The 17,422-nt window shown below is 39.9% G+C and overlaps 2 protein-coding genes across 3 annotated transcripts in view; one reads left to right on the top strand and one right to left on the bottom strand.

Annotated features, from left to right (window-relative positions):
• LOC101853682 (programmed cell death protein 4) overlaps positions 1-6,332 on the bottom strand; it is a gene marked incomplete in the record, with an annotated part of 13,299 nt that extends 6,967 nt beyond the window's left edge. Inside the window, 5 exon segments of the mRNA XM_013079190.2 lie at positions 975-1,072; positions 1,498-1,719; positions 2,141-2,254; positions 3,305-3,408; positions 5,847-6,332. Coding sequence (XP_012934644.1) covers positions 975-1,072; positions 1,498-1,719; positions 2,141-2,254; positions 3,305-3,408; positions 5,847-6,129 — 821 coding nt within the window.
• Positions 6,333-14,194: 7,862 nt separating this feature from the next.
• LOC101845905 (mitochondrial import inner membrane translocase subunit TIM44) overlaps positions 14,195-17,422 on the top strand; it is a 21,846-nt gene continuing 18,618 nt past the window's right edge. The window contains exons 1-2 of one of the 2 annotated variants that reach the window (XM_005092252.3): positions 14,195-14,345; positions 16,170-16,298. In XM_005092252.3, coding sequence (XP_005092309.1) covers positions 14,289-14,345; positions 16,170-16,298 — 186 coding nt within the window. In that variant the 5' untranslated portion in view covers positions 14,195-14,288. Of the gene's footprint in view, positions 14,346-14,561; positions 14,643-16,169; positions 16,299-17,422 lie in introns of those variants that run through there. The other variant, XM_035968160.1, reaches the window with a different exon arrangement.

Here is a 17,422-nt window from a genome sequence, read left to right as displayed (position 1 = left end):
GGGGGGTGTAGAGAATAAGTTGGAAGCAGAACATTAATGAAGAGCTGTGCAGACATTGGTAGGGCTGAACAGAGGTAGTGATCGCAGTTTGCACAGGTCAACATCCAAACTTCTGTTGTTTGGTTTTGGTTTTAAATTATACACCCTGTTTAACAGAATAATAAGAATCAATCTGTGTTCTATATCAGGATATCTCAGTTGGTTTTACACCACAGAACCAATGAAAATAAGAAGCTACAGTATACATGGGGCCAAGCGGATAAAATCAACAAGGTAACAGCTGAAGCTGCTAGTATACAGAACACGGTTGAAATAAATGTGAGGCATCGTGGTGAAATCAGGCGCTTGTCAAAATAATGAAATCGAAGAAACACATTTTTTCGCCAGTTTGGTAATTTGTATCGATTTCTGAACTTTTTTTTTTGGCTCAACATCTTTTATGTTTACATTAAAACACATTTCCATGGAAATTTTACTCACAAACATTGATTAAAGGCAAAAAATAGGTAATTTTTCAGTTTTCAAGGACTGTGAAGCTATTGAGGTTACCTAACTTTGGCGGCCATTTTCTTGCTAATTTTAGAACTGAAGCTAGGCTACCCCAGTGGAGCATAGGCCATCAACAACATTTCTTCAGGGTAGCCTCTCCTGTGCATCCTTTTCTAGTTGTTTACATGATGTCCCCGCCTTTTCCATTTCCGCTTGTACCACAGTTGAGCATTTGTGACTTGATCGTACCACTTGATCCCCACTATTCTTTTAAGACATCCATTTATGAACCTCTGCGTTTTCCTTGCTGTTGATGCTGTGGGCCTCCATGTCTCTGAACTATACAGTAGAACAGTCTTAACGTTAATATCCTTCAGATGATACCAACAACTCAACATGCACAAAAATTGACAATCGCCTGATTCCACCGGTTAACATCAGACGTAATTATGTCTGAAATACAATGGAAGAAGACAAATGCATACTCGCTGTTCTTGCAGTCTGCTTTTCCTTTGTGCCCTTGAACATATTTAGGGGGCAGGCAGTCATCTGCAACAGCCCTGGCAATAAATTTACCAACAACCTGAAATCAGAAAAAGGATAAAGTAAAAAAAGACGTGAAACTTACAACTCCATTGGTATCCTACTATTACATTAAGAGCCACGAGACTGGTTATGATTCACAATTGATCTTTTCTACAAACATGTCAGCAAAACAATGGAGGTGAAAGATCAATCCATCTTGGAACTTCAAAACTTGTATCCATATAATGCAAGCAAGCTACAATTGTTATGCTTTTGTAAGGTTTTACGGCGTTCGCAACTGCATACGGTCATATGAGCGCCATACAATTGTTAACATGTTACTACAATATAGCACTGTAAAGAAATACCCCACCCGTCCTTCCTCAGGAAAGACTAATCAATCTATCCTAAAGTACAGAGAATACATTGAATGTGATGTTACTATGAATTTTTAAGAAACTGAACAAAGGCTAAATGTCGTACTTCAGGGGCATGAGGAGCATCCAAAACAAGGTCAGTGAGTTTTCCCAAAAGGTCATCAAATCCACTCATAATATCATTGTGATGAAGGACACGGCTGTACAGCTCAGACAACAACACGGATGTCATCTCACAGTGGGCTGCTTTGTGGTCTATTGCTTTGCTGACCAAGTACTCGACCAGCTTTGGTTTCTTTGTACCAAGGTTCAGGTCTTCCAACGACCTCTGGAAAAAGAAAAAAAAATCAGAATCAAAATGTTCGTGACAAGACTACTTTCCTGGCAAGGTATTCTAAATGATCTTACTCGATCCATGTCTTTTTCAAATTCCAAATATGTAAAAAAATATAACAAATAATAATTAGAACACAGGAGTAAATATCTTCTTTTATCAATTTTGGAAAACGCATACATTTTCATACAAAAGTGTATGCACAAGTGTGTATGGTTGGGTGGGTGGGGGGGTTGTTTTACTCATTATCTGTTTGCCCATTTATTTTAACCCTCTAATAAGTATTAAAGGAACATATCACAATAAGGCCCCTTTCACTTTTTTCACATGAAAACAAAACAAAAAAATCGAATCAATTATCAATACACAACTACACGAATAAATATTAAATACCACTAAGAAAAAGGGAACATACCACAAACTCCTGCGCATTGTTGTTTTCATAGTACTCGAGAACAGCAGGCTCCAAGAGCCTCTCCAGCTCTTCCAAAGTCACCTCTGGGTCAATTTCCTCAATGAGGTATTCCTCCTGAAAAAGATATCATGTGACTCAGTCTACATGATCTATAGATAAAACTTGTAAAAGAAATGAACCTAGAAGAAAATGTCCTGCAAAAGAAGTCTCCGAAAATTCTGACTACATACGCTTTACCTACTTAGTTTTTTTTTCAGGATTTGAACGTAAGTATCTCGTGCAAAAAAAGCATTCACGGTAACAACAGAAAATAAACTAAAAACTTAAAAATAACAATACGGCGAGTCTTGCCTTTAACACCAGTAATATATAAATGAATGAAGATCAGTTTACTTTTTAGTGACAAGTTTAATCAGAATGTAATCCCCAAATTGGAAAATGTCTAGCCTACAAAAATTCAATCTTGGACCACCGGGATGAGATCATTCTTTTTTACTTAAACCTCGCTCCAGCTAAATGTCACCTCAGCAGCCCCAAAGATTTACGTCTGTTGGTACAGGGTCAAAACTTCAGAAATGCAGCACTACCTTCCAGCCAAGCCGTAAGTACCAGGAGTAGTCTAAATTTTCTTTGTTCAGACCTTCTTTAGGTGCGCAACTTGCACACAAGACCTCCAGATTTTTTGCCCTTATCCGAGAATGCTAGGTATAACTCTGGTATTTGATCTTACCGACCCTATGATCAGGGGAATGACTGAAAGACAGCAGTAAGAAGGAACCAAGGAGTAGCAGTAAAAAGGCTGCACAAAGAGTCAGGAGCCCAAAGGAGGGAGCAAAGGGGGGAGCGGGTGATGGGCAGACAGTGGAGACGAAAGAAGACAACAGAAGAACATGGTTAAAGAGCAGGAAAGGAGGTGAAAGGAGAAAATTTTTCCGTCACTGTTGGTCTTAGAACCCGGGACATATTGAATGAGAGGTGAACTCCGTAACCTCTAGACTACGAGAGCCCCCCCCGTATTTTTGTTTGTATTCTTGTCTCACCATATCCCGTTACAAAGAATTCTTTCCTATGCAACTCGTGTTAAGGAAGTTACTAGTCTACAAATCAGTTCTGCTTCACAATGCACAAATTCATTAATATTTCATCAAAACATTTCCCACTTACCTCACTCTCTGAGTCATAATTCGGGTCATGGGAGTCCTGGCAATGTCCATCTTCATTCACTTCCTCTCCTGGTTTACCCCACACCCCTTTTCCACCAGCACCACCTGGAAACAAATCATAATATTGACAAATTATTATACCTCAAAATCACTTTTCTTTTCATTAATCAATGAGCAATGTTCATATAAATTGACGTGCTCTCTAACTGTGTTCTATTGTTCACTTTCGTCGTAACTCCCCCAGCTCCCAACTCTTTCTGCAGCCTTTCTACAGACCACTGCCACTCCTTGGCTCCTTTTACTGCTGTCTTTCAGCAACACCCCTGATCTTAGGGTAGGTAAAACTAAACTCCTTGCCTTCTAGAGTAAGGGCGAAAAATCTTGGAGGTCCTGTGAGAAATTTGCTCAGGTTTAATGTCCCTTGGTGGTCCAAAATTAATAAGATTAGACTTCGGCTGCCACCCGCGCAAAATTCAAAATCATTCCTACCAAACAGAAAAATGTTTAAAGTGTTCCGTGCCCTCATATGACCTTATATGCAATTGCGAGCCCCATAAAAACTTACCAAAACATGAAACAGCCGTCAAATCAGAGGTTAGCTGGACTTTTCTATTATTGAACTTTGAAGTCTGAGACAATTAAAAAAGTTAAAGTACATTTATCGATATTATTCAACTAATCAAACTAGACAGGTCTACAGAATGAGGCAAAAGTGCATCAGGACAGGGTTTACAATCAAAATCAACAATTAAAAACATGTTCCAATGACAATGAGTAGAGGCCCTGGATCAATTCAAGGGCATATTTTTCAACCTCCTCTGATGATGAGATATCACTATTCATCCTGTTAAAACCTAACTTCTAATTATTATTATTATTATTGCCATTCTAAACAAATAAATTCAACAGTAAATTCCACCCAAGTAGCCTACACATGACCTAACCCAGACACAAATCATATCATGATGTCTTTAAGAAAAGGCGAACTGTAGCAAGAAACCAAAACTGCATTACTCTGGAAACTGATAAAGGCCCACCAAAAAAGTGACCGCCACTTCTGATACTGCAACATATTTTAGTTCTCAAATCTCTCACTCTTGCTTCCCTTTCTCCTATCCCCAACTTTTTCTCTCTGCCCTCTAGTCCATTTCTTTCATACTGTCTGCTATGCAGCACTTAACTTCATTTCAGGTCTTTTCTCTTGCCATTTGTTTCTTTTCTGATGCCATCAGTAAGATTAATCCATTCAACCCTGACCCCTGAGCCTGGCAGAACATGTGCAGCTGAGCTCTCTGCCTCATGCGGGTCCAAAAGTAAAAATTTACCCTTTCTGGGGCTGCTGCACTGGCGACAAGAGAAGACAGAGACTAATAGACCGGCATAACAGCTACATAGGTTCAGCGGCAACATTACGACAGACATGTCCATGTTTGGATCTAGATCTATTTCTTGTAGTTGTAGCGTCGTGTCGTAGTCAAGTGTCTTTTGACATTGACTGAGATTGGGAACAGACGTTGACCTTGAAAGATTCAACTGCAACTGTTTAACTGGTATTTGTTTACTTTCTTGCGTTTAATTTCGACTGCGCCTAGATCTAGACGAAACTCTATGCATCCCAAACTGGATATTCAAAATTTTGCACTGGAGTTAAGAATACGTAAACCACGGCAATTTCATCATTTAAGTAGTAACAATACATACTGTATTTAGGCCTTCTACTTCTGCACTGATTTTGGTAGCCATGAAGTAGCCTATAATAAAGAGTTCAGAGTGGTCGCTCATTATGGAAGTCCTCCCCCGGAATTAATGCGAGAAAGTAAACAATTAGGCTACTGTACGTAGATCTACTAATCTAGAATTTAGATCTAGATTTAGTTTAGATCTAGTTCACGTTCTGAATAGCCTACTGTCGAGTAGGCCTACTGAGTCTGAATACCCCCCGGGTATTTCCGGGGTGCCTTGCCTTGATAGTCGAAGCAGACCTTGTGCTGTTGAAGCTAGGGAGGCCAGCAGGGGAGGACTTCCGTAATGAGCGACCACTATGAGACAGAGCAGGGTAAGATTGAAGAATACCGGACCAGCGGACTGACTTTGCCTGTCCCAACCTTAGGAATTCATGATTTCCCCCAGTTTTTAATATCTCTCCATGGAGAATCTCGGACCGGTAGATCTATTCATTAGAATTTTGTCAGGGGGAGACCCCCCTGAACCCCCACCAAGCCCATGTTCTCGCGCAATAATGTATACGAGTGGTCCGGTATTCTTCAATCTTCCCTAACAATCAACCTGACGAAAACAAAAACAAACAAAAAAACAGCAAAGGAAACTGCTGGCCTGGTCTAGATCTACAGACTGACACTGACAGGCTTTGAACTTCAACTTGAATGGTTGCCTTTTCAATCAGCTGTGCCGCTGGGGGAACAGAGGACGGGTAGCCTAACCAAGCCTAACTAACCAAGTTGTTTTGAGCCTCGAGTACTTTTCGCTGCACTAACCAAAACAAAGCCCCACACTTGAAAACAAAAATACAACCACGTGCTCACCTTTCTTCGGTAATCCTCGGCCTCGTCCGTCCCGAGACTTCCTGCTATTTTTAGCCAAAGTTGGGGGTAGTGTTTTCTTAGCTTGTCCAGCTGCACCCTCAGCAGCAACCTCTTTTCCTGGACTTTGTCTTCCTAAAAGTCTTTTTGCTTTGCGAATGGGTCTTGAAGACAAGTCTTTAGAGAGTTCTGCAAGTCCATCTGCGTCCTCCTCGATATCTCCATTCACCATCTCTTCGGAAACGCCATCTTGAACATCTGCACTAACTTCCATTGCTGCAGACATTTTCCTTGCGATCTAGCTATCGAAAGCAATATAACCTTCAGCGCAGAATATCACTGGGACACTTATCTAAACAATTCAAGCAACCAAAAATGCAAAGAAAGCACACAATATGGAAATGCACGCACAAATTTCACACACAACTCATCATCACCGCCGAGAACGTGTTTACAACTTTACCTAGATCTCAACGCCCAATTTGATTGGTTGTTAACTGGTTCTTTTTCACCTCCAAGCCAGATTTTTTCCAGAGAGTCAGTAAAGCTGTTGGATTCTAGATGGTGACCTTTCGACATTTCAAAACAAATGCATTCAGGGACTTGGTAAAAATTAATACTATTGATTTTTATTTTTTATTTTAGAGTTTACGATTATACTGTACACGCGTAAGCAAACATAACTACAACTCACCTGGTGACGCAGACACTTGCACAATATTTGTTTAACTGAATGTTCGAATCGAGCACTTTTTGTTGAATGTTGACAACAGACATTATAAAGATAACCTACATATTATATAGGGCTAAATCTACACAGATTTGGGTTATCAATCTCAATTCAAATAAGTGTAGTTTTTTGCTCTTGGTCTCTGGAGAGAATTGGGAAATATAATGCAGTCTAATTGCTGGGCATTAACTTTGTATTTGGTTATTTGATTTATATAGCAGGGCTATCGTAGTGTAAACTTTACATGTGCTCCTTCAAATTCAAGCGTTTAGTCCTCATTTTTAAAACTCATCGTCATGCTATCAAATCCATAAAATGCACGGAATATTGTTCAAAATGAAAATTATAGTCTGACAGTTCATAAAATTGTGTTTATTTTATCTAATAATATGTTTGCTGCGTTGATCTATCAGCCCAGCTGGCATATCAACAAGGCTAGGCTACTTTTAGCACGAGGCACGTAAACAAAGTCGCGGAGCCTTCTTTCGCTTTATCGGACATGACAATAACAATAGATAAAAACATTTTTTAAGCAAATCTTTTCACGGCATTTAAGTATAAGAGTTGGGAGTTCTTCCTAATTTTTCAAGCAATATATTCTCTGTAAGCATTCAATTTAGCACTCATCTTTTTATATATATAAGCTTCTTCGGGTAGCAGTGATCATGTTCAGGGAACATCTGTAGGCCTACGTGGAGGACCTGTACAATAAAGTTGCAAGGAGATCAAGACGGAATAGATTGAACGGGCCTCGAGCGCTAGATCTCTGTCTTCAAGTTCAAGAAAGGTCATTAATAAACAAAGCCATTTTACGCTGCTTCTTAGCGCACAGGCTCATAGTTATGACCTCGTGGCCGAAGAAGGTTCTATCGGTTCGTTTAAATGCAGAAATAACTATATATATATACGAATAAGATCCGATTGAGACCCCGTCTCGGCCTAAGTAGCCAATTATATTACATCTACATTTATCAAAATAGTTTTGGTAACTCTCTCTCTCTCTCTCTCTCTCTCTCTCTCTCTCTCTCTCTCTCTCTCTCTTACACACAGAGGTATGGTCAAAGCAGTGGCAATACTTTCGGTTCGGTTTGCTCACCAGATCGCATAGCGGCATGGGCGATAACATAGAGAACGCTGAAACATTATACGGGGGTGCCCACTACGGCTGGGATCGGTCGATCGAGTTCGATCGCCTCAAAAACAAACTTGTTTGTTTTCACTAATTTTCAGTTTCAGGCGATCGAGTCGGGCGATCGGCCCGATCCAGCCGTAGTGGGCACCCCCAGCTGAAGATCGATGCGCACAGGCGCCAGTGGCGTGTGCTTGACTCCACATAAAGGGCGCCTATAAAGCCTAGATCTAGTATAAAAGGAAAAAAATTACACCACAACACAGCTAGAAATAGTGTTTATTATGAAATATTTATTTGGGGATTTTTTAAAAACCTCGAAATTACTAAAATATAGCTTAATATGTAATTTTGCTCGGATGCCACCTGAATTCGACGACGCTGATTTCAAAAATGTAATTAGTTTTTGTCTACCGTGAAACACCAGCTCTGAAATGGCCATTTAATATTGTCGCCTGTCCAGTCGGGTGACGTACCGGTACGCAAACCGCTCAACCCGAGGTGGAGACGACAGAGTTAGCGACCTCAGTGCTTTCTTGTCGCATCTCAATTTTTAATAACAGTGAAAGCAGTTCACAACAAAGAGTGAGCTTAAGAAGAAGTCGCATTTTTACTATTTTAAAAAAAAAGGAGATACGACAAGAATATAAGCACTGAGGACGCGAGTTGACAGCGAGTCCCAGGTTTTCGGCGTAATAAGAATGTAGTTTGGATTCCGATAAAGCCGACAACGCCGATCCGAGCTTAAAGCCGCCTGCTGTCTGCCAGCTCTATGTGGGGCAAGTTGGAAATCATATGGGAATTTTCGTGTTGCCGCAAAAACGCGTTTGTATTCAGGCGACGAGTCGTACGATCGGTTTGTCGATCCCTCAATGAGCACTCCAACTACACAAGATACAGGCTTCACGAATACCAGAGGGATGCTTTTTTTCAGTTCTCTTGCAGGGCTTCAATTTAAGCGAGGATATACGAGCCTAATTAAATTTCTTTGCATTTAATAACAGGCCTACCGCCACTGCACTCATGTTTGAACGCTTTTGTAAACGTTTGTCCCCGACTGGGTCAACGGTTTGTACAAGCCGAGGCGTACGTGTGGTACAGTACGTAGGCCTGCGCCTCGGGCACAAGGGTTGTAGGGATGCCATTGACTTGAAAGATGTTAACCGATGTAGGCAGCTATAAATTATATGTCAAGGCATTTTATAATACATGTAAATAATACCATGAAGTTGCAAGCGCCGTAAAACTCCTACAAAACAACAACATAATAAATAATATATGTTCCGCGCAATGGGCTGCGGGTTTTAACGATAGTAAAATTGCGCGGCAACCTGAAGATTGCGTTAATATTATATATTTTTAAAATAGTTTTTTTTTAAATCTAAAGATTCACTTTCATATTTATTCGTTTACCCGCATCAAGGAACCTTCATATATATTTTCAAAGGTCTAAAAATATTAAAATCAAAATTAATGTACATGTATAGAAGTGAAGAGCTCACAAGAATGATACAATATCAGATATCCAACTTAAAGTTCACAAAGTACATTTAATTTATTCCATATCTTTTAAACAATTTTTAAAATTCACTTCCATCTTTATTCTATTACTCAAATCAAGGAACATTCATATATTTTCAAAAGTGTAACAATATGAAAATTAAAATTAAAATTAACATATGAAACTGAAGAGCCCACAAGAATGATACAATAATTATACTATCGTTAAAACGTGCAGCTTAAGGGGAGAGTACACTCCCGGAAAAATTTTCTAATCGAAAGACTTTTATTCAATTTCAAGTAATTGTGCAAGAAGTTCATAGGTAAATAGGATGTACTAGGGGCGAATTTGTTGAATTTTTCTAAAAAATGGGTCTCTGTGGCGGCCATCTTGGATTTTCAAACCAGTTTCTTAGTGCAGAAGAATTTCATAGTAAATATTGAATTATCAGCCTGAAATTTGGCACACAAGTACAAACCTATATGAACTGAGGATCTATGAAAGGATTTTGACCTATCTTTAAAACTAAAAAAGTGAGCCCAAAGTCAGTGGACCCCCTAGAGTCAGTTGGCGAAATTTCGGGGTACATATTACAAAAAAATTGAACATTTCCTAAAGTTACCAATATTTCACAATTCCCTTTCATGGATCCCCAGAATTGATCTTAAAGCACCTGTACACCAAATTTCAAGCTCCTAGCTTCTGTAGTTTTTGAAAACTCCTTGCACCCAGGAGGTCACATATGTCAAAAAGTAGATATTGAGAAAAACAGAAAAAACAGGGATTTTTTAAAGGATTTTAAAAGCAATTTGCACTTTTCAAACGCCCTTTTATGTCATTTAGGGTGTTTTTTCAACAGTTTCTTCATTTTGACTCAATAGAACAGATGTCAAAGGATGTTTTTCCTCAAAAAACAAATGTTGGATAGTTTGAAAAATTGTATCGATATTGCCATGGATCGCGACCCGGGTCTTCCCTTAAGATTGCCGAGCAATTATACTATCGTTAAAACGTGCAGCTTCAGATTGCGCTCATCGGTAGCGTTCAAATCCGGGTAGCGAAGGAAAAATGTTCTTCTCTTAAATTGTCTCCTTTCACATCCTTTCCTGCTCTCTAGCAATGTTATGTTGTCTGCTTTCATCTCCTTTTTCTGCCCCCACTCCCTTATCTCCTTCGCCCCCTCCTCTGAGCTCCCGACTCTTTCTGCAACCTTTCTACTACTACTACTACTCCTTGGTTCTTCTTACTGCTGTCTTTCAGCCACACCCCTGATCTTCTAGTAGGTAAGATCTACACCTAAATCTAGCCTTCTCAGACAAGGGCAACAAATCGCGGAGGTACCAAGTGCAAGTTGCGCACGATAAAGATCCCTTGGTGTTCTAAGATCGATAAAAGTAAGCTTCGGCCGCCACCCGAGGCAAATTCAAATTTTAAGATTCCTACCTAGGCTACTGAAAATGTTTAATGTGTCCCGCGCACTCATATGACCTTATGCAGTTACGAGCACCGTAAAACACTTAGATCTACAACTTTTTTAAGAAATAAAAAAAATAATTTTGAAAAAAAATTTAGATCTAGATCTAGATATCTATATTTTAAAAAATAAATTTTAATATAAAAAACTATAATTTAAAAAAAAAATGTATATATATATTTATATATATTATACATGTATATACACACAGTCGAACCTGTGTAAGACGGTCACCCATTGTCAAGGAGAAATAAATGGCCGTATAAGACAGGTATCCGTCTTAGGCAGGATTGATCAAAATGAAGAAAGAAAACTATTTCCTTCTGAGATCCCAACCGAAGGTAGTCGCATTGTTGTTGTTGTTGTTTGGTTAGCTTTTTAAAAATTATTTTGTTGCTCATTTTGTGCAAGGGTGACAATAAAACGAAATATGTCAGACGAGGAAGACCGACTGCAATGTTAAAACGAACACGTGGGTCGCTTCCGCTCAGAGAACGAGCGACGTTTCTGTACTGACAACCATTGTTACTTTGTTTCAGAGGGGTAAACAGTTATCACTCCTCTCACTTAATTTGTGGAGGAGTTGTGGGCCAGGCTTGTGAGCTATGGGTGAACACACGCTTATCTCACCAGCAGCTGAAAATGTATTGTTAACTTTATTGGTCAACAGTGGGAGGGGCCTACGCAACATGATCGCTTGGAGAGACTATCTAACAACAACGACAGATGATTGGTTTATGACGGCCGTATAATACAGGTGGCCGTCATGGCAGGTCCGACCGTCCTGTTGTACAACAGGCCACTTTCCATTTCCACCTAGGCTGAGGAAGCCTTTATTTCCACCCTTGCGTTTTTTTTCTGTAAAGTTTTACTGTGTAAAACAGTCACCTGTCCACGCGGCCGCGGCCACCATAATATTTTGTCACACAACCCCGATCACACCAAACGATAATACCTGTCTTAGACGGTCACCTCTGTCATCGCCCGACGTTTTGTCATAAATTATGTATTGGCCCCTGACGTTGTGGAAGAGTCGTCATAATTACCTGCCGTAGGTAGTCCCCCCAACTCCAATCTATCATGTTGCGTAGGCCCCTCCCACCGTTGACAAATATTTATAGGTAACAATACATTTTCAGCTGTTAGTGAAGTAAGCGTGTGACCCCTCATAACCTATAAGCCACGCCCACAACTCATAAACAAATCGTAAGTGAAATGAGTGGTCACTGTTTACCCAGTTTGTAACAAAGTAACAACGGACGTCAACATGAACTTGCGACGGAAGCGTCGCTCGTTCTTCGAGTGGTAGCGACCCAAGTGTTTGTTTTAACCCGATAAACTGGTTGGCCTACTCGGTCTTCCTAGTCTGACACATTTCGTTTTTTTATTGCCACCTTTGCACAAGTTCAGCAACAAAATAAGAAAAAGCTAACCAAAAACAAACCAACAAAAACTGCAATAACAACAACAGTGTGGCTACCTTCGGTTGGGACCTCAGAAGGGAATGGTTTGTTTTCTCTTTATTTTGAGAGAGAGAGAGAGATAGAGAGAGAGAGAGAGAGAGAGAGAGAGAGAGAGAGAGAGAGAGAGAGAGAGAGGTGGGAGAAAGAGAGAGAGAGAGAGAGCATGAGCGTGTGTGTATGTGTGTATGTGTGTGTGTGTGTGTGTGTGTGTGTGTGTGTGTGTGTGTGTGTGTGAGAGAGAGAGAGAGAGAGAGAGAGAGAACGAAGCCTCGCTGTGCGGCGCAGCCAAAGGTGCCCTCAACTGGCCGCCATGTTTTAGTTTCAATTCCTCAGGCATCACATTATGTACTTCCTCTTGCGCATAGACTGCCACCGTGAAAAAGTTCACGTTGATATGATCCGTAATAATAATAATAATAGTAATAATAATAATAATAATAATAATAATAATAATAATAATAATAATATAATAATAATAATAACAATAATAATAATAAATGATTTATATCAGTGTTGATGTTCCCTTTAAAACTAAGTTGGGCCACAATATTGAGGTAGGCTACTCAATCAATCAGCCTGCTGAATGGGGCAGTTAAATGCAGATCCAGGGTCACAGATAATATAGGAGGGCTATATTAGCAAACATATGCCGCTATAACACTCACACACACACTGACACACACACACACACACGCACGTGCATACAACACAACACATTATGTTTTGAGTTGTGTGTACGTGTGTGCGTGATGATAGTGATAATGATGATTATGACCCAGAGGAAGCTGGATGGCAAATTAGAGCCGTTTTACTATCAAAATACATTTAGATCTATGTTGTCTGTCTTTATAGGGCTTTCACAGGATGGTGATTGGGGTAATGTTATAAGATCTAGGCCGAGTGGTAAATATATAGTTTAGCGCCTTAAATTGATCTAGGCTTATTAGAGGTTATACGTTAAAGGAAGGTGTGGTGTTGGCCGCGATAGAGGCGAGGCAGGGGAAATGGAATTTACGGGAGGGGGGGGATACTGTATCGGGTTAATTTGGGAGTGAGGCAGGTGTTTTTTTTTCTTTCAGGAGCACGAGCTATGAAAGGGTACCCGCATTTAATTGCTTGCTCACGCACGCACACACGCAAGCATGCACGTAAGAACTCGCGCGCACGTACGTCATGTACGCTTGTATGCATGCACGCCACAACGCACATAATTATGAGAGGCTACATAAATGTATATAGCATGATGATATAATGACGATAAGATGTCATGTTGCGAGGTGAAACATCGAGTCGTTTTAACTGCTATATTATTTATTGTACCAATTATTATTTTATTCATTAAACTTAAACTGCTTGAAAACTTTCAAAGGATCAAATCCTTACTCTATTTTCGTCTTTTCAACATTGATGACGAGGTTATAATACATGTATGTTATATATAGTAATTGTTATGCTGTTGTCATTGCTTCTGTTCCAAATCTTCAACCATTTTGGGATGACACTCAGGCCTCAGGCCTATACGTTCTCTGACCGTCTAGACTCAGGCGCTTATCGTTCTGTTGGCCTCCTAAGTGTATAATAGAATTTTCCGCATTACGCAAAGGTAAACTGTGACTCCATTTAGATACGAAGTGTCCTCTGACCTCTGAGGTGATTGCTCCTGTTATGCCAAGATAGTATTTATTCTCACTATATTTGGCGGATAATAAAACTGTTGCTTCATAATGTTAAACGATCTCAGAGATCGTACATTTAATTTATGGAAGGAGAAACCCAGGGCCCTGGTAGTCTAGATCAAAATATTCAGTTTAAAAAATGCTTATTATTTTCTAGTGCAACTAAAGTACAGCCACACCTTACCCATGTGGGTACTTAGGAGAAAGTGGCAAAGTGGTCATGCTGTGACCATAGTTTGTTCTTTCGTCTACAAAATTTAATAACTTCAGACCACTTTCAATTGTTTTCGTTGTATGTCTAGAAAAATCCAACGGTCTCGGTTACAATGGTAATAACCCTCTGAATTTAAACTATTGACGTATTTTTTCTAATTTCAGTCCATTTAATTTATATTTTAAAAAATTAGATCTATTATGTCGATGGCAGTTTTGTCTGGTCTTCTCTGGCATCCTGAATTAAAACTACAACAACATGGCTTCCATCAGTCGGCTCACCGGCATGGTGGGCAGAACTTGTCAACAATCCAAGGTAATTTGCTTTAAAACTGGTGTTTATATAGTACTTCCACATGAAAAGCATTTCTCACAGCATATGATGCTTTTTTTCAATTCGTTTTTCCAACTTTGTATTGTCTCAGTAGTTGTGTTGGTGCATGTGTGTCAGTCAAGGACAAACCCACTTTCTCTTTCACTTTCGCACAAGTATCAGCTGGGTCAAAATGATGAAACAGCCTAAGTTAAGGTTCAAAGGTGCCCCTTCAATATATGGGAGTGAAGCTTTCCAAATTGTTCCAGCCAAAATGACCTTGAATTATAATAGACTGCGGTAAACCAGACATTTTTTTTCTAGTGGTGTTGCACTGAATCCTGTTGTAGGGTAGGCTTGTCACTACTCACTACTGTCTACTGACACTGACTACTGCAGGCCTACGCCTACCCTACACACTACACTGTAGGAAACTGTGACTATGACTATTATTATATATAAGAATCTAGATCAAGATCTAGGCCTATACCTATACTATACTAGACTTCTGTAGTCTGACTATGAGATTTATCTTCTAGGTAAACCAATGTCACCCACGAGTCCCATGGGCCATATCAGGCTTCTTCTTTGCATAGCAGTTTGTATAAATTTGTCTTACACTGGACGAAGCTGCAGCGAGCACCTTGCACACCTCTGTGATTGGCCCAAATATAGATGACATACTTACGTCGTCTATTTTTGTCGTCTTCAGGGGTTTCCCTCAAGACTCTTGGGTTTCCCTTGCCACGACTTGTCAGTAAAACTGTTGACAAGATCTCACTGTGTTTTTTTGTTTAAAAAAAAAATTAATTTGTGTTATATATAAATCTTTTATAAACAATCTCAGCAATTCTCGTACCATAAATTTACATTTTGTTCTCCTCAAAGTTACACACACACACACACACACACACACACACACACACACACACACACACACACACACACACACACACACACACACACACACACACACACACACACACACACACACACACACACACACACACATATATACACACAAACACATGCACACACACAGGCACACATACACACACAAGTGCGCGCACACACACACACACACACAAGCGCACACACAGCACAAGCAGTCGGCCGATGATACCTTAGAGATGTAGTGACGAAGCCCATTGCACGCTTAGTGGCAAAGCGGGCCCGCCACGGTGGTGAGATCTTGTCAGCTGGTGAGGGAAGCCTTGGAAGATGACAAAAATAGATGGCAGAAATACGTCATCTATATTTGGGCCAATCAAAGAGGTGTGCTAGGTGCTCGCTGCAGCTTTATATATTTGGCTTTTAAACTTAGCAATTTATTTAGGCTAGATCTGGTTTAAAAAACTTTTCTTCACAGCACTTCCCGGTTCACAGCACTTCCCGGTTCTCGCACACATTTTTCAAATGCACTTTCACTTATTACTTATGGCCTACGTCATTCATGTGGCCAAACTTGTTACGAGAAATTAACCAGCTGTGAGCCTAGGCTGCCATTATGATTCACAGTTCTTTTGAATTTTATTGTCTTATTTTAGCAGGATTAATGGTTGTTCTAGCCTGTGAACTCAGCTAACTAGTTTTTGGCAGAAAACATTTTTGAAGACTTCTTGATACAAGCAGTGTAATGAAAGAATAAACTGATGACAGGAAGGGGTGTGTTCATCATCATCATCATCAGCCTTTCTCACACTCTGATAGGGCACCAACAAGAGCTCACCATCTACTTCTTTCATCTGCTGAAGTCTCCACTTCTGTCCAATTGTTTCTTATCTCTTTTTGGTCAAAATTTAAGTCCCTCTTTTTTACATGAATTAGGTTTCCCTCCCCTGTCAATTGTTTGGCCAGCGGTCAATCATCACAGAAGCAGGACCTACAGTTAGGAAAGTCTGTGTTCAACAGCAAATTGGGGTGAACAATGGACAGCTTGATTTCAGGATATGTCAGGTAAGTCTTTTATGTCACTGATATGTTTTCTTTTTTGTTATCAAAAAGAAAGGTTTAGTCATTTGCAATCTTAACTCCTTTTCTGGTTAATCTAATTTTCTTTCCCTTTCATTAGTTTAAAACTCATCATCTGTTTTTCAATAAGTGAACTTAGATTATGGGGAGTTTTCATTTCACACGACATAGTTTACAGTTGTTGTTTGCATTTTAGGACACTTTTTTAGGAATAGAATTAAGATTCAAGCGAGGTTTTTTTTTAAAGTTATTGAACTCTTGCAACACAAGTTAAAGTAGGCCTGAATTTGTTGGAGGTTTTAAAAAAAAATAAATAAAATAAATTTTTTTTAGGTTCTTAAACTGATTTCCCAAAGAATGTACAGGCATGTAACTTTATTTGCTCAGATTCAGAGGCTTGGATTATGTCCGAAATTGACTTGTCTTGTTTTGCTACCAACATCTTTTACTTGTTGTTTGTTTGTGTGACTTCTACAAAATTTAATGAGGTTTTTATAGAGGTTATAACATATTCTACAAAACATGTTAATGAAATCAAGTCTTTATGCTCAAACTCAACTGTTAATTACTTTTAAAGTAGGGATGGGGGCTCTCGTGGCCTAGAGGTTAAGGTGTTGGCCTCTCATTCAAAGGTCCCGGGTTCGAATCCGGGTAGCGACCGAAATATTTTCTTCTCTAAAATTGTCTCCTTTCACCTCCTTTCCTGCTCTCTAGCAATGTTCTGTCGTCTGCTTTCAATTCCACTTTCTGCCCCCACCCCCGCACCCCCTTTGCCCCTCCTCTGGGCTCTTGACTCTTTCTGCAGCCTTTCTACTGCTACTCCTTGGCTCCTCTTTACTGCTGTCTTTCTGCCACACCCCTGATCTTCTGGTGGGAAAGATCTACACCTAGCCTTCTCGGACAAGGGCGAAAAATCTCGGAGGGCCCGTGTGCAAGTTGCGCACGTTAAAGATCCCTTGGTGGTCTAAAATCGATAAGAGTAGGCTTCGGCCGCCACCCGGGCAAAATTCAAAATTTCCTACCAACTGAAAATATTAGGTGTGTCCCGCGCGCTCATATGACCTATGCAGTTGCGAGCGCCGTAAAACACTTTACAAAAAAAAAAAAAA

This window comes from Aplysia californica, unplaced genomic scaffold (genome assembly GCF_000002075.1).
Source record: "Aplysia californica isolate F4 #8 unplaced genomic scaffold, AplCal3.0 scaffold00043, whole genome shotgun sequence".
Classification (NCBI taxonomy): Eukaryota; Metazoa; Mollusca; class Gastropoda; order Aplysiida; family Aplysiidae; genus Aplysia; species Aplysia californica.
The sequence above is the reverse complement of the archived record's forward strand: the minus strand, read 5'-3'. Positions and strand labels throughout refer to the sequence as shown.